Source organism: Balaenoptera physalus, assembly GCF_965194825.1.
Source record: "Balaenoptera physalus genome assembly, chromosome: 15".
Classification (NCBI taxonomy): Eukaryota; Metazoa; Chordata; class Mammalia; order Artiodactyla; family Balaenopteridae; genus Balaenoptera; species Balaenoptera physalus.
The window spans coordinates 16,401,206-16,419,047 of NC_138894.1; the positions used below are offsets into that span (position 1 = coordinate 16,401,206).

Below are 17,842 nucleotides of genomic sequence, written 5' to 3' on the forward strand. Positions count from 1 at the left end.
TAGTACGATGGCTTCTCTTACTATGGTTAATAAAATACATTGTTTTGGCACATATATACAATGGAATATTACTCAGCCATAAAAAGAAACGAAATTGAGTTATTTGTAGTGAGGTGGATGGACCTAGAGTCTGTCATACAGAGTGAAGTAAGTCAGAAAGAGAGAAACAAATACCGTATGCTAACACATGTATATGGAATCTTAAAAAAAAAATGGTTCTGATGAACCTAGGGGCAGGACGGGAATAAAGACACAGACGTAGAGAATGGACTTGAGGACACGGGGAGGGGGAAGGGTAAGCTGGGACGAAGTGAGAGAGTGGCATGGACATATATACACTACCAAATGTAAGATAGATAGCTAGTGGGAAGCAGCCGCATAGCACAGGGAGATCAGCTTGGTGCTTTGTGACCACCTAGAGGGGTGGGATAGGGAGGGTGGGAGGGAGACGCAAGAGGGAGCGGATATGGGGATATATGTATATTTGTAGCTGATTCACTTTGTTATACAGCGAAAACTAACACAACGTTGTAAAGCAATTATACTACAATAAAGAAGTTTAAAAGAAATTAAAAAATAAAATACATTGTTGTAAATTGTTGATACCTTTATGTTAAAAACCTGAAAAACTTGACTTTTAAAATAATACAAGATACTTTGTGCTGCCTGTTTTTAAGAACACTATCATATCTGAAATGTTAAATGTTTTTCATTTCCAAGATTCAGTCTGGTCCACTAAAAATCTCTAGTGTACCTGAGGCAATGGAAGAATCTAGACAGCCTGCTTCACAGCTCCAAAAACAAAAGGGAGACACTTCAGCTTCAACAACAGGTACCTATATTTAGAATCATTCTTTTAAAATTATAGGTAAATGAATTGTTTTAATGTATTTGTACCCATGGTCAAGAGGGGGGCCCATCCCCATGAAGGACTCTTCCCTCACCTTGGGGAGGGAGTATTCTCACCTGTCATCTTGGCTCTCATTTTAAGGGTTGAGTGGGATATGAAATTGGGCTTTATTGTGAACAGCTACTAAGTAATGGTAACAAGAATTGTCTTGCCTGCAGCACACTTATTTTTCTGTTACTTTTTCCTTTTCTCTGACTCCTAGCTTTCCCTCTCTTTAGATTTTAAGATTTGTTCTCTTTCCACACCTCTTTTTTCTCCCTGTTCACCAACTCTTTCTTCTCTCTTCTTTCTTAGTGATGAAGTGTCTTGATCTAGTTTTGGTCTGCAGATTTTTTTTTCCCTTGATGATTGTAATCCCACAATAACTTATAGCACTTCCTAGTCCTAACCTGGTCTGCATGCATTTGAATTTATTATGTTTCTCCTTTCACTTCTGTCCTTGATTAAATCACCTGACTTTCACTCAGTAAATACTGAGTATCTACTGTGTGCCAAGTGCTGGGTGTCTTTTAGGCACTGGGGTTATAGCAGTGAACAAAACAGTAAAAACAAACACACAATTGCTGTGAAGATTCCTTAGTGGGATGAGGGGAGGGAAGTCGCATATAAATATACAAGTAAATTACGTATAGGATGTCATGCAGTGATAAGTGTGGGAGGGAATATTGCAATTTTAAATGGAGTGGGTAAGAAAAGTTTCCTCTGGAAGGTGTCATTTGGGCAGAGACTAGAAAGAGATGAGGGAGTCAGTCATGTAAAGGGCTGGTGGGGAAGAGCTTCCAGGCAGAAGGATTAGCTAGTGCAAAGGCTTGGCGTATTCTAGCAAGGAGCAAATGAAACCCAGGCAGAGTAAGAGGAGAATAATAGCAATAGTAGAGAGGGAGCAGAAAGCCTATAGTGGCAGTCTTCGGAGGCCATCGTAAGAGTTTTGCGTTCTAGTCTGTGTAAGATGGGAAGTTGTTGGGAGGATTATGAGTCAGGGGATTGATAGCTGACTTTTAATAAGATTACTGGCTATTGTGGAGAATAGATAAAGGAACCACGGACAGAGCAAGGAGACCAGTTAATGGGCTTTGTGATAGTCCAACTTTAACTCTTAAATGGGACCTTCAGTTTATTAAAAAATTTTTTTTCTCCATTTTGTTGCTCCCCACCCCACCATCTATTCCACCTTCAGAATTACTCATTTCTCTTCCATCAACACTTTTATTTATAATTTATAAGCTCTTGATTTTTCAACCTTCTTTTCTTTAAAAATATGTCTATGAAGTAATTTTTTTAACTGAGTCCTGTCCTTTACTCACTTGCCATCTAAACTGTGAACTTTTCTTGTTTGTGTTTAAAATTGCCATCCTGTTCTTGCCCGCACCTCTTTCATCTCTACCACTCTTCAAAGCAATTAAAAAATGGTTTTTGGTTACTTTCTTTTATCTACCTTCTTCATTACAGGCTGTTTTCTCATTTGTTATTATATTTCCATGCTATGTAAATCTTATGTCCCCTTCTCATGTTAAGATTTAGTACCATTTAGCACTGTTATTAGAAGGCTTGCCTGAGAATAATGGTTAAAATGCAGGTGGATGCTGACCAGACTCTCTTCTCTTGTGCTTTCCCAGCCATTGCTCATTGTGTGTGGGTTTTTGTAGTGGGCAGCGCCCCTGACTGTTTGTGTGTTTGAGTAGTGGCAGCACATGTGTTTGTGTCTTTAAGGAGTCAGATGTGAAGTGGGAGGTAATAGTAGTGGATTCCTGTGTGTTTCTCTGTTAACCCAGGAAACTGTAAATACCATGTGTAACATATATTTATAGCACCTACAGATGCAGCTCAAATTATTTCTGCAGCAGGTGACACACTGTCCGTCCCAGCGCCTGTGGTTCAGCATGAGGAATCTACAGAAACTGGTGAAGGAAAACCCAAGCCTGCAACTTCAGGTAGTTAAATTATCTGTATTTGTGGTTATGTAAACGATATGCTCATCAAAACTATGCAATGTCTAGGCATTCCCTAAATTTCAAAGTCTGAATAAATCTTTGAAAACAAGGGGTTTAAGAGCTGACCCTTTATTTCTTCGTGTTGGAATCACTGAGTGATGATGTGGTTTTAGAATCTTTATCACAAAAATGCCCTCAAGTTGATACATCTGACAAGCACAAATGATGGTGTTTTTATGTCCCCATTAGCTGTTGAAATTCTGTGCTGAAATTTGATTTCCTCTCATTTAGTTTTGCTGCAAGAGGAAGCATCCTCAACTTCTGTAAGGGAGCGGCCACCTGAAGAAGTTGCAGCTCGGCTTGCGCAACAGGAGAAGCAAGAACAAGTTAAGATTGAGTGTATGTAAACCTGACGCTTCTTAAGTACTTGGGTCATCTCTCTCGGTTGCTCTCTTCTTCAGCTGTCACACAAGTTTCTCATCTGTCGGCTCTTTGTGGTTTCTTTAGTGGTGTTGCTCTGTTCACCATCTTTATTTCATCACTTGTGTTCTTTCCATCTAAACTTTTACCCAGGTGACAAGGGCTATTCTAATCCGCATAAATTCAAGTGATTCACGTACTTTGTCCTTTTGTTTTTATTATGGTTAGTGCTGAAGATTCTTTGTACTCTGCGGAACAGAAATTATTTATGTTTTGGCCACTTGCCTAAGAGTCTTCTGTTACACTCATACATATATTTGTGCAGGTTGGAATGGCTCCCACTCTGGTTTATTACCTGGCCTCTGGACTCAGTCTAGCCGCCCCCTTATCTGACATCATTGGGGGATGGAATGTTCCACACATTGCTGGTTTCCACCTAATCGAAGCATATTCCTTTTTAAGTTTCAATTTTACATTAGGTTTTTTGATGGCTTAAAGAAAGATGTTAGTGGGACTTCCCTGGCGGTCCAGTGGTTAGGACTCTGCGCCAAGGGCCCAGGTGTGATCCCTGGTCGGGGAACTAAGAGCCCGCCTGCCGCAGGGCCAAAAAAAACACAGGTATCAGTTACCTAAAAATGTATTTTGCTGTCTTAAACGAGGTACATGGAACATAATTTATTGTACTGTGCTGCAATATATTGATGTCCCTGGAGGTAGTGTGCATGTAGCTTTTTGCTGGACCAAGAGATGTTAGTTTTAAATTCTTAGGACAGCTGTTTATAGTTTTTTGGTTTTTTTTGTTTTTTGTCTCCACGTTTTTCTGTTGTTTTTTTTGCCTTGAGTGGTTCTTGTTTTCCTTCAACTTGCTGGCTCTGTCCTACTCCTAGGAGGCAAGTTTGTTAGAATTGTGTACAGAGTAGAAGAGCCAGAATGAGCACAGATGTAGGGCATTCATTTGATTACTTGGATTTGGTTTTTCGTTTTCAGCTGTGTGGGTTTATTTTGGGGCTCTTTATTCTGTTCCATTGATCCATATGTGTCTCTTTTTCTTTCAGTACCACACTGTTTTGATTACTGAGCTTTGTAGTGTTGCCTGAAGTCTGGGAGTGTTATCTTTCCAACTTTGTTCTTTTTCCTCAGGATTGTTTTGGCGATTTTGGGTCTTTTCTGGTTCCATATAAATTTTAGGATTATTTGTTCTAGTTCTGTGGATAATGTCATGGGTATTTTGGTAAGGATTGCATTAAATATGTAGATTACTTTGAGTACTGTGGACATTTTAACAATATTAATTCTTCCAGTCTAAGAACATGGGATATCTTTCCATTTCTTTGAATCATATTCAGTTTCCTTTATCGGTGTATCGCTCTTTCACCTCCTTGGTTAGGTTTATTTGTAGGTATTTTATTTTATTTTTTGGTGTGACTTTAAATGGGAATTGTTTCTTTACTTTCTCTTTCTGATGTTTCATTGTTAGTGTAAAGAACTGCAACAGATTTCTTTATATTAATCTTGTATCCTGTCACCTTGCTGAATTCATTTATTAGTTCTACTAGTTTCTGTGTGGAATCTTTAGGGTTTTCTATGTAGAGTGTCATGTCATCTGCATATAATGACAATTTTACCTCTTCCCTTCCAATTTGGATACTTTTTATTTCTTTTTCTTGTCTGATTCCTGTGGCTAGGACTATCCAGTACTATGTTGAATAGAAGTGGTGAGAGTGGGCATCCTTGTCTTGTTCCAGAATTTAGTGGGAAGACTTTCAGCCTTTCACTGTTGAGTATTATATTGGCTGTGGGTTTGCCATAAATGGCTTTTATTATTATGTTCTCCCACATTGGTGAGAGTTTTTATCACGAAGGGGTGTCGAATTTTATCAAATGCTTTTTCTGCATCTATCAAGATGATCGTGTGGTTTTTGTCTTTTCTTTTGTTGCTGTGGTGTATCACAGTGATTGATTTGCATATGTTGAACCATCCTTGTGACCCTGGAATGAATCCAAATTGATCATGGTATATGATCCTTTTTATATGTTGTTGGATTTGGTTTGGTAATATTTTGTTGATTTTTACATCTCCATTGATCAAAGATATTGGCCTGTAAATTTTCCTGTTTTTTTGTAGTGTCTTTGTCTGGTTTTGGTATCAGGGTGATATTGGCTTATAGAATGACCTTGGGAGTGTTCCCTCCTCTTCAGTCTTTTGGAAGAATTTGAGAAGGATAGGTATAAGTTCTTTGTATACTGTTGTAGAATTCCCCAGTGAATCCACCTGATCCTGGATTTTTGTTTGCAGGGAGTTTTTTTAAATTATAGATTCTATTTCACTTCTAGTGATTGGTCTGTACAAATTATGTTTCTTCTTGATTCAGTTTTGGCAGGCTGTATGTTTCTAGAAACTTGTCCATTTCTTCAAGGTTGTCCACTTTGTTGGCATATAACTGTTCATAGTATTTTCTTCTTAATGAATTTTTTGTATTTCTGTGGTATTAGTTGTTATTTCTCCTCTTTCATTTCTTATTTTGTGTATTTGGGTCCTCTCTTCTTCTTGGGGAGCCTGGCTAGAGGTTTGTCGATTTTGTTTACCTTTCAAAAAACCAGCTCTTGCTTTGATTTTTTTTCATTTTTTTAATCTCTGTGTTATTTATTTCATCTCTAATATTTATTATTTCCTTCCTCCTGCTGAATTTAGGCTTTGTTTGTTCTTCTTTTTCTAATCTTTTAGGTGGTAGGTTAGGTTATTTATTTGAGTTTTATTTATTTGTTTTTGAGGAAGGCCTTTATTGCTATGAATGTCCCTCTTAGGACTGCTTTTGTTGCCTCCCATAGATTTTTGTATGGTTGTGCTTTCATTGTTGTTTGTCTCAAGGTATTTTTTGATTTCTCTTTGACCTATTATTGGTGTTTTAGTAGCATGTTGTTTAGTCCGTATGTAATAGGTTTTTTCTCGTTTTTCTTTCTGTGGTTTATTTCTAGTTTCATGCCATTATGGTCGGAAAAGATGCTTGAAATAATTACTATCTTTAATTACTTATCCTCAATTTGTTGGGCTTGTTTTGTGTCCTAGTATGTGGTCTGTCCTAGAGAATGTTCCATGCGCACTTGAAAAGAATGTGTATTCTGGTGTTTTGGATGTAGTGTCGCTGTAGATAGCAATTAAGTCTAACTGTTTTATTGTGTCATTTAGGATCTCTTTTGCCTTGTTGATTTTTTGTCTGAAAGATCTGTCTGTTGATGTCAGTGGGATGTTAGTCTCCTACTATTTATGTATTCCCATCAGTTTCTCCCTTTATGTCTGTTAGTATTTGTTTTATGTGTTTAGATGCTCCTATATTGAGTGCATATAAGTTAATGAGTGTAATATCCTCTTCTTGTATTGATCCTTTTATCATTATATAGTGTCCATCTTTGTCTTTCTTCTTTGTCTTTCTCCATGTCCTTTATTTTAAAATGTATTGTTTCTGGTACGAGTATTGCTGCCCCTGCTTTCTTATTGTTTCCATTTTCATGAAATATCTTTTTCCATCCCCTCACTTTCAGTCTGTGTGTGTCTTTCGCCCTAACATGGATCTATTGTAGGCAGCATATTATAGGTTCTTGTTTTATTATCTAATCTGCCACTCTGTGTCTTTTGATTGGAGCATTTAGTCTATTGACATTTAAGGTAATTATCGATAGGTATGTATTTTTTGCCATTTAAAATCTTGTTATCCAGTTAACGTCTTCTTTGTTCCTTTCTTCTTCTTTTGGTTTTTCCTTTTGTGGTTTGATGGTTTTCATTTGTATTATGCTTGAATTCCTTTCTTTTTGGTTTTTGTGAATCTGTAGCGTGTTTTTGATTTGTGGTTACCCTTGTTTTCAAGTGTGTTAACCCATTGCTATATCTGCTTGCTTTAGACAGATAGTCATATAAGCTCAAACACATTCTAAAAGATCTACATTTTCTTATTCCCCTCCCCCACATTTTGTGATTTTGATGTCCTGTTTTATATCTTCATGTTTATCCTTTTGCTGTTCACTGTAGTTATAATCGCTTTCACAAAATTTTTTTGATTGTTTCTTAAACTATATGCTGGCTCATTTAAGTGATCTTCAATCCTTTTATATATTTGCCTTTCCTATTGCGATCTTCCCTTTCATATAGAAAACACAAAACATGTTTTATTTTGAAAAAATTCAGATATACATAAAAGTAAAAATAGTGTAATGAACCTGCATAGATTCACCATCTGGATTCAGTGATTATTAATATTTTATCATACTTTTAAGTGAAATTTTGATTCACTTAATCTGTATTTTGTTTGTTTTGAGGGGGAAATGCAATGCAAGACTCAACAGGTGAAGAGGGAAAGATTAAAGTCATTTGGTAGGAGGGATCTAGTTTTTAACTTTTTTTTTTTTTTTTTAACTTCAGCACTAGCCAAGAGCTTAGAAGATGCTCTGAGCCAAACTGCTTGCACTACTCAGCAGGCTATTGTGGCTCAGAATGCTGCGGTCCAGGCTGTCACTGCCCACGCCAACATACTGAAAACAGCCATGGACGATTCTGAGGTGGGCCAAAGAATGTTAGACATGATTTCTTCCTTCTAAGTTGGGCTTTCTCTCAGTAAGCGAAAACGAACTAGAATGATGGTCTTTTTAGAAAAACAAAAAAAAATGAAAAAAAAAATTTCACGTGTTCTTTTTAATGAATTTTATATATGGTGCTTTATCTCACAACAGTGATATGGTATAAGAATTAGTTCAGATTTGCTTTCATATCTTAATAGTGCTTGAATGTATTTGTTGTTTGCCTTTTTTCTTTTGCTTTAAAATCGCCAACTATTTTTTAAAATAAACTTTTTTTGTCAGATACTTTTAGATTGACACACAGTTAAAAGAGTAATACAGAGATCCCAGGTACCCCAAAACACCAGCTACTTTAAATGCTTATGTTGATTATTTAACTTACATTGGACACCTCAAAGAATAAAGTAATTACACTAATTAAAATGTAATACTGGGACTCGGGGCTTCCCTGGTGGCACAGTAGTTAAGAACCCACCTGCCAACGCAGGAGATCTGGGTTTGAGCCCTGGTCCGGGAAGATCCCACATGCTGTGGAGCAACTAAGCCCGTGCACCACAACTACGGAGCCTGCACTCTAGAGCCCGGGAGCCACAACTACTGAGCCCATGTGCCACAACTACTGAAACCCGTCCGCCTAGAGCCCGTGCTCCCAATGAAAGAATCCACCACAGCAAGAAGCCCGAGCACCGCAACAAAGAGTAGCCCCCACTCGCTGCAACTAGAGAAAAGCACATGCGCAGCAACGAAGACCCAATACAGCCAAAAATAAATAGATAAATAAATTTATTTAAAAAAAATGTAATACTGGGACTTAATAAATTTCCTTTATAATTACATTCAGTTATTCAGTATATAAAAATGTATCTTGACACCAAGTCATTTAAAGAATAAAATGGGGGGCTTCCCTGGTGGCGCAGTGGTTGAGAATCCGCCTGCCAATGCAGGGGACATGGGTTCGAGCCCTGGTCTGGGAAGATCCCATGTGCCACGGAGCGTCTGGGCCTGTGAGCCACAATTACTGAGCCTGCGCATCTGGAGCCTGTGCTCCGCAACAAGAGAGGCCGCGATAGTGAGAGGCCCATGCACCGTGATGAAGAGTGGCCCCCGCTTGCCACAACTAGAGAAAGCCCTTGCACAGAAATGAAGACCCAACACAGCCATAAATAAATAAATAAATAAATAAATAAATAAATAATTTAAAAAAAAAGTTCAAGTTTGGGTTGAAAAAAGATTTGGTCTGCTACTTCCAACAAATGTAACTTAAAAAAAAAAAAAGAATAAAATGAAATAGAGAACCTATAAATCTCAGGAATCAGGATCATGCATGATCCGTAAAGTTACTTTGCTACCATGACTGTGGTTTTTAAAATATTTAAATACACTTCAGATTGCTTTAGTTGTATGTACGTGCATCACGAAGGAGTTAAATTAGACCTCTGATGCAAACGGTCAAGAAACTACAACCTTTGAAAAATTAAAAGAAAATTCTGTTTTGTTCAAAGTCTACAAGAAAAATTTAAATCTTAGTCAGAGTTCAGTCAGGAAAGTAAAAATCACACAGGAAATACTTACTGTGCTGGTTATGCACATGTATAGAGAAGGCTGGAAGTTGCATGACAGCAGGAAGTTGAGTTCAAACCCAAGTAGGTTCTTTCAGAAGGACAGTGATTAGAGGCTTTAGATGTCCATGGTACTGCTTTGGGGGAAGGCTGCATAAGAGGGTATTTCCTCTTCCCGCTGAACACAACATGTAGTGCATGTGGATTAGACAGTATGAGATCGTTTACAATAAGGATGTTACAACTAGAGGATACTTTATAGTAGCACAGTTAACCAGATTAGGGAACATAAGCTGGTGTTAACAAAATAATCAGAAAAATGTACTGAACACAAGTTTTGAAATGTTAAAAATTGATCCCAACTCTGTTTCTTGTAGCAAAAGAAGCTGTAGGTGCACATGGGCTCGTTGTATAATATATACTGAGTTAATTTCTCAAAGCATTGTTTGTAAACAGTTGGACCAGGCTTGATCGTAGGGGAATCCGATGTCTGTTTTACAGGATAGCTTATCCTTGGACCTCTATAAACAGGAATACCTTTAACACAGGGAGACACATTTTGGCCCCCAGATATGTCATTGACATTTACATGATTCATGAGTCTGTTTGGGTTAGTTATGAAGAGTTACCTTAATACAATACCAGGGTCTTGTAACAGCATATGATAAAGTCTTGGAAAATTTTTTATACAGGATACTGATGTGGCCCAAACCAACAACATTTTTTGATGTATTTTATTTTGCAAGATGGCTAAAGTGGCAGTTCACTGAATCTTCAACTTGATTATTCACACCATGAAATTAATTGGTTTTGTCACTTTGCAACGATCTGTGTAGAACATAAAAATTAGAAAAGTGAGATACAAAGATAGAAAAAAAGTACCAACTATTTCTTCTAAAAGCAGGGGTTCTTAACCTAGAGTTGGGTCTGTGGATAGAATTCAGGGGCTCACTGAACTTGGATGGAAAACATCTTTATTTTCCCTAGCCTCAAAAGCTTTTCCTTCAATTACGAATAGTGACAACAAAAGCAGTAGTGTTAGTAGTATCCATAACTTTATTACCAAGAGAAAGCACAGGTATTTTCATATTACATTATGGTACTTGCAGATCTCTTGAAATAGCATTTATGCTCATCACTACTTCTGGATTAGGGTATTTATTAGTTCTACTACTAGATCTTGGTTTCTATTTCACAAAATTAAAAAATGTATCTTTTATGACCATATTTCAATGTAATTGGGCTTCTCTGCAATCTAATAGTTTCATTTTAAGCATTTAAAAATGTTACCCTGAGAGGCTTCCTCAGACTGCCACAGTGGTCCGGTGGCAGGGTTAATCCTGCCTTAAGGAGCTTGGTTGTTTAAACTTTGCATTGATAATAGATGTACCTTTAAAATCGAGATCACACTAGATGTCAGTAGGAACATAATGTGGAGAATTGCTTGTGAATGACCCAAACCAGAGGCATTACTTTTGCTGAGCCCTATTCCCCTTAAAGTAGCAGGCCTAGGGCTGCAGAGGCAAAACCACTTCTGTTTCTAACAAGGGAAGATACGGGTTGGGCATCCAAGGCCCAGGATACCGCACTGAGATTGCACTCATGTTTCAGGTGTGCAGCAGCCCCTGTAGTGGCCCTCTTTGGGCGACTTGAAATATAATTACTGAACCAATTCAGTCGTTTTTTTTCTTTGATAAAAAATATTTCATTCTTTGGTAATTTAGTATGTTCCTATTCCTCTCTAAGGTCCTAGCATAGTATATAGTTACCCGTCAGTATCTGCAGGGGATTGGTTTCAGGACCCGCCACGGATACCAAAATTCACGGATGCTCAAGTCCCGTAGTTGGCCCTCCTGCATCTGTGGATTCAGCCAACTGCAGATTGTGTAGTACTGTGTTGAAAAAAATCTTTGTATAAGTGGACCCATGCAGTTCAAACCTGTGTTGTTAAAAGGTCAACTGTACTTTGAAGAGAAGCCATAAGGTGGATTTTGCTTCATATCTACACATAATATACTACTTTAAACTATATGTACTTGGCAAAAGAAAAGGGAGGGGAAAAAAAAGTCATTTAAAATAGTTAATAACTAATTTTAAAAATAGTTTTAAAGAGTTGAAACAGTTCCAAACAACATTCCGCTCATTGTTTATATGATGCAAAGTGAGAGGGGGATGGAAGCTGGACTCGCCTATGCCACGCCTTCAGTGATCAGCTTTCTTACACCTCTCTTGTGTGAGCGTCTTGCTGCACTGAGTGTGATTATAGTGTTAGAGGTGGTTTTTGTTTTTGGTATGATGTATCCCCTAAGTATTAGCCAACTCTGCTCAGTTGAAGAAGTGGCTGGCAGTCAGTTCCAGTGCTGGAGCAAAACATGTTAGACCTGCCTGAGGAATTTTCAAGGGAGACATATATATATATATATATATATATATATATAAAGATAAAATTCACATTCTGTAGAAGTCAGCTCAAGGTGGAGTGGGGTTCTTGGGTTCTTTTTTTTTTTTTAAATTTAATTAATTAATTAATTAATTTATGGCTGTGTTGGGTCTTCATTTCTGTGCAAGGGCTTTCTCTAGTTGCGGGCAAGCAGGGGCCACTCTTTTTTTTTTTTTTTTTAAATTAATTAATTAATTAATTATTTTATTTATGGCTGTGTTGGGTCTTCGTTTCTGTGCGAGGGCTTCCTCCAGTTGCGGCAAGTGGGGGCCACTCTTCATCGCGGTGCGTGGGCCTCCCACTATCGCGGCCTCTCCCGTTGTGGAGCACAGGCTCCAGACGCGCAGGCTCAGTAGTGGCTCACGGGCCCAGTTGCTCCGCGGCATGTGGGATCTTCCCAGACCAGGGCTCGAACCCGTGTGCCCTGCATTGGCAGGCAGATTCTCAACCACTGCGCCACCAGGCAAGCCCAAGCGGGGGCCACTCTTCATCGCGGCGCGTGGGCCTCTCACTATCGCGGCCTCTCTTGTTGCGGAGCACAGGCTCCAGACGCACAGGCTCAGTAATTGTGGCTCACGGGCCTAGTTGCTCCGCGGCATGTGGGATCTTCCCAGACCAGGGCTCGAACGTGTGTCCCCTGCATTGGCAGGCAGATTCTCAACCACTGCACCACCAGGGAAGCCCCTGGAGTGGGGTTCTTGACAGTAGTTGATTTTCTCCTTAAAAATTATGGAGGCTCATTCTTTAGAGTAATGTTTTGGAGGAGTAAGGACCCTACAAATGTGTAAACTTTCTACTCATTCTTACTATGATTTCAGTAGACCTGCAAATAAGAAAATTTTAAGCACCAGTGCTTCATTGAAGAATGATTTAATCAACAAACAATTCATGACAAGTTATTGTTCTTACTAATCTTTTCTGCTTCATATCTCCTTTTGAGACTCTGATAAAAAACATCTCTCCTTAGAGAATGCTTGTGCGCTGGAGCACAGTCTTTTACAGTTTTGGTGCGGGTGGTTGACGGGAGATGGTTCATGGATTTCTTTGAGCCTGTATGTGAACATTAGATTAAGAGTTCCTCTTCCGGAGAAATAGTGTATATAACTTTTTACCTTTGACTTTCATGTCACTACTTTCTGCATTTAGTCATGTTATTGTGACAATAATAGCAGTTATTCATGTTTACATAATTAAAACTGTTTGTTTAGATTGCAGGTGACAAGAAGTCAGCTCAGTGGCGCACAGTGGAGGGTGCATTGAAGGAACGCAGAAAGGCAGTAGATGAGGCTGCCGATGCCCTTCTCAAAGCCAAGTAATTACTCATGGGCTTTAACAAGCAATTAGGGCCTCCTGGGGGCTTTCTTTGTACTGTCTGCATAGAAAGAGGAGGCAGAGAAACCCTTCCCTCCCCTCTCCGCCTGTACTGTATTGGTGATAGGAGCACGGAAGCTTAAAAGGGAGAGAGGGAAAAAAATATTGATATATAATCCAGCCAAAATAAACTTGGCAGAAGCCTATATAAAAGATCTTGTATAAAAATCAAGTTTTTCTTTGGATTATTATTTAGGTGATATGTGTTCTACAGATTTACTGAGGCTCTGCCATCATTTCAAGATTTTTCTGGGATGGCTTGAACAGTTTTATCAGAAATTAAAGAGTATGTCACAGTCTCTTTGCCTTAACTACCAAAGTAGTTAGCATATAATGAGTCTAGTTTTATGCCACCTTGACCTTTCCTGGAAGTTGTCTAAAACTAGGATCAAGCAAGCAAACCAAGTACAAGATCAACCTCTGACAATGGGAACCTACATTTGAATAAAGGGCTCTCATCAACATTATGGAATTGTTATTGGGTGGGCCAAAAAGTGCCTTCGGTTTTTTAAGTAAAAATGAAAAACGTATTTTTCATTTTCTCCAAGAACTTTATTGCGCAATGTTTTCACCCTTTTGTTCCACTGCCTTCTGCCATTTTTCAGGCAACTTCATAATTCCATCTTCCCAAAACTTTTTATCTTTTTGAGCAAAGAACTGTTCCAGGTGCCTTTTACAGTCTTCCCAGGAATTGAAATTTTTTCCATTAAAAGAATTACGTAAAGACCAAAATAAATGAAAATCCGAAGGTGCAATCAATGTGTGGTGAATACAGTGGATGAATCAGAACTTCCCAGCCAAGCTGTAACAGTTTTTGCCTGGGCATCAAACATGCAGTCTTGCGTTATCCTGATGGAAGATTACGTGTTTTCTGTTGACTAATTCTGGACGCTTTTCGTCAAGTGCCACTTTCAGTTGGTCTGATTGGCAGCAGTACTTGTTGAAATTAATCGTTTGGTTTTCCGGAAGGAGCTCATAATAGAAGACTCCCTTCCAGTCCCACCATAAACACATGACCTTCTTTGGATGAAGACCGGCCTTTGGTGTGGTTGTTGGTGGTGTATTTCGCTTGCCCCACAATCTCTTCCATTCCACATTATTGTACAGTATCCACTTTTCATTGCCCATCACAAATTTGTTTTAAAAATGGAATGTTTTCATTACATTTCAGTAGAGAATCACAGGTGGAAATATGGTCAAGAAGGTTTTTTTCCGCTTAACTTTCGTGGAACACAAACACCAAAGCGATTCACATAACCAGGCTGGGGCAAATGATTTTCAGCACTTGATTTGGATATTTTGAGTATGTCGGCTATCTCCCATGTGGTGTAACATAGATTGTTCTCAATTATTGTTTCGATTTGATCGCTATCGACTTCAACTGGTCTACCCGACCATGGAGCAGTGTCCAGCAAGAAATCTCCAGCACGAAACTTCGCAAACCACTTTTGACACGTTCGATCAGTCACAGCACCTTCTCCATACATTGCACAAATCTTTTTGTGCGTTTCAGTTGCGTTTTTGCCTTTCTTGAAATAAAGTGTAATATGCCGAAAATGTTGCTTTTTTCTTCCACCTTCAATATTAAAATGGCCACACAAAAATTCACCAATTTTGATAATTCTTTTTTTAAATGCGTGCTGATATGACAGCTGTCACATACAATCTAACGAAATTGTTTAAGTGCTACTAAAGCCATCTTACAGAAAAACCCGAACAAACCTTTTGGCCCACCCAATCAATATTTGTCATTCAAATTTTTGCTGTCTTCTTAACAAAATATTTAGAGAAAGAGAAGCCTTCTAATAAAGCCAGCATATCTTTTAGGAGATTGAAGGCATTATGCTCACATCAGTCGACCATGAGTCAGGGCTCTGAGTTCTGTGTTCTGTGGTTGGGTAGACCATAGTCCATCCAGCCTGAATCGTGAGGGCTCCTGAAGACCCAGCTGTTTGCTTAGTGAGCTCTTGGGCCTCCTCCCTTGCCTTTGCCTTCCTCAAGCTCTCATTGGCAGGGGAGTCAACCTAATCCTTGCAAAAGCTGCCATTTATTGAGTGCTCCTGATGTAGCAGGCACTGTGCAAGGTACTTGGCATGAATTACCTCTACTCCCTATATAAGCGTGAGCAGCAAAGGAGAGGCTGGTCTGGGAGCTGAATCCAAGTCTCTCTGGTTCTGAAGCCTATGTGTTTTCCTGTACACCATGCTACTCGTCTGGTTCACTCTATAAATCTAGCTTCTCACCAAGGTGTTTTCAGTTGTTGGTGAGGAAAGGTTCTCTGCCTGTTGACTGAAAAAGCATTGAGTAGTTTTTTCCAAATTAAATTTTTCATAGACTTAACAATTGTTTGTCATATTCTTTAAAAAAGTTGATGAGGACTAATACTAAACCTTTGTTTTGTTTTATTGGTTTCCAGAGAAGAGTTAGAGAAGATGAAAAGTGTAATTGAAGATGCAAAGAAAGAAGAGGTTGCTGGGGCCAAATCTTATATAACTGCTGCAGAGGGGAAACTTCACAACATGATAGTTGATCTGGATAATGTGGTCCAAAAGGTGTGTTTCTTAGATCTTGTACAAGTACTTTTTATTTTTAAATGTAATTGTTTTGTCAAAGGATTTTTAAGAATTCTGGAAAGTAGTAAGATTCCTATCATCTTTCTCTCTTTTCCCTTGAAAAGAATATTAGTTGTAACTAATTTTAAAACTTGCTTTGGACACGAAGTGGATTCTTCAGTATTGTTGGTACTTTTTATAATAGGTAAATATTTGCTCGTGGTCATTACCACTTATGGAAATTTCACAAGTCTGCATTTGTGATGTGTATGGGTAATTTCCCGTGACCCAGAGAAAGAGGGACAGGGGCACAGTGAGATGGGACAGAGCCTGTCCATGGCATTTGAATAGAATTAGAAGGAAACAAAGACAAGACTTACATTCCTTTTTCTGAGCTTGAGATTTCTTTCTATATATTGCTTATATATTCACAACCAAATGTAAATAAATAAATGAATATGACTTAGAATATTCTGGAATGTTTATGGTACTTTTTGTTCACTTTAACCACATACCCCTTGTATCTGTTCAGGTTAAAGCAGCTCAGTCTGAGGCTAAGGTTGTGTCTCAGTATCATGAGCTGGTAGTCCAAGCCCGGGATGACTTTAAACGAGAACTGGACAGTATTACTCCGGAAGTCTTGCCAGGGTGGAAAGGGATGAGTAAGTACACCTGAAGTGTTGGTACTTTCCCTTTTGTGTTTTTTTTTTTAACGAGTGATCAACTGATCTAAACTTGCTTCAGCTCCATTCTCTAGTCTAAACCCCTCTGGCATGCATATCTCATCTGATATGCAGTATCGTGTTTTCAACATTTTATTTCAGTCACACCTGTGACAGGTGACACACCTGGTTTAGCCATGGTGGACACAAGTTCCAGCCAGTGTAATTTGGAATCTAAGTGAGTGAAGTGACATAACCTTGATTCTATTAACATATTATATATATGTAAAATTATTCAAAACCTTTGTTACTTTAAAAATATTCATAATGAATTACTTAAGGCACACCTTATGACTGCTCTGTGACAACACTGTGGTTGAGAACTCACCCAGGGGTGCTGGGTGAAAAGGAAATCTGCTGTGTGGCCTTCAACTTGCAAATAGCTCAGACTGCATGGAACTTTGATGGCTCAACAATTACACGTTGTAACTGCAGGGAATAGTCACATTTCCTTGAAGCTCTGTGAGAATAGTAAGAATCACAGAGATTACCAGTCTCAACAAAATCAAAACAGTACTTCCTAAATGCCAGTGTCTGTTAGAAACTGATCATCAGGTAGCACCTGAAGACCTGGCATTATAGACTTCTCTGGGGTGAAGGTGTCAAGGCTGCATCACAGAACCGTGGCTGGTCTAAGGAGCTCAGGTAATAAAGACAGTGCAGGAATTTTAACAGCGTCATAGCCAACCAAGGAGATGTCATGGCAAGAAGTAGAGTCAAGGCTGTTATTAACTCAGATATGTAGTTAGTTTTTTTAATGTAGTTGACTCACTTAAGAGGGAGATAGATACCAGATTCTTGTCAAAGCAAAAAATAAAAGCAGGATTTGTAAGAGAGGATTAAATGGAGAAGCACGCAAAGTTCAGTGTGGGAACAGTGAGTCAGTCTTATTTGAACATTGTTGGTTAAACTTGTTTAAACTGAGTAGCAGCAGAGGGGACAGTGTGTCCTTGAGCAGGCTCCCTTAGGCCACAGCTGTACCATTTCCCTCACCAGAATTTTCCAAGGGCTGGGCTTCATTGAGGTTACAACTGAGACAGATGTTATTATCCCAGAGACATCCTCCTCCACAAGTCACTCTACCACGTTACCTTTTTTTTAATCCTTCTGAAGTACTTACTCACTGGTTTTTGTTTGTTGTGTGTGTATCTCTGTCCATTGGATGTAAGCTCCTTGGCTTAAACCTGACGTTGGTAGACAGTAGGGAGTCGAGGTTGGCTGCAGTAAATTAAATAAGACTGAAAGGGCAGGTCAGGCTTTGCCTATGGAGAGTTAGTTATGAGTGCCATCCCTAGAAATTTGCATTCTCTCATCTAAAATACTTGTCTTTGGTCTTCCCAGGCTAAATCCTACTCATTTTTCCATGCC

At 38.8% G+C, this 17,842-nt stretch overlaps 1 protein-coding gene across 8 annotated transcripts in view; it reads left to right on the top strand.

The window, feature by feature from the left end:
- The window catches only part of IMMT (inner membrane mitochondrial protein), a 48,830-nt gene that overhangs the window by 20,020 nt on the left and 10,968 nt on the right, over positions 1 to 17,842 (top strand). For 3 of the 8 annotated variants that reach the window (XM_082426791.1, XM_082426793.1, XM_082426792.1), the window contains exons 4-10: positions 721 to 832; positions 2,719 to 2,841; positions 3,133 to 3,240; positions 7,676 to 7,812; positions 13,038 to 13,141; positions 15,617 to 15,752; positions 16,285 to 16,414. In XM_082426791.1, coding sequence (XP_082282917.1) covers positions 721 to 832; positions 2,719 to 2,841; positions 3,133 to 3,240; positions 7,676 to 7,812; positions 13,038 to 13,141; positions 15,617 to 15,752; positions 16,285 to 16,414 — 850 coding nt within the window. Of the gene's footprint in view, positions 1 to 720; positions 833 to 2,718; positions 2,842 to 3,132; positions 3,241 to 7,675; positions 7,813 to 13,037; positions 13,142 to 15,616; positions 15,753 to 16,284; positions 16,430 to 17,842 lie in introns of all 8 variants that reach the window. The other 5 variants (XM_082426796.1, XM_082426794.1, XR_014254060.1 and 2 more) reach the window with 4 other exon arrangements.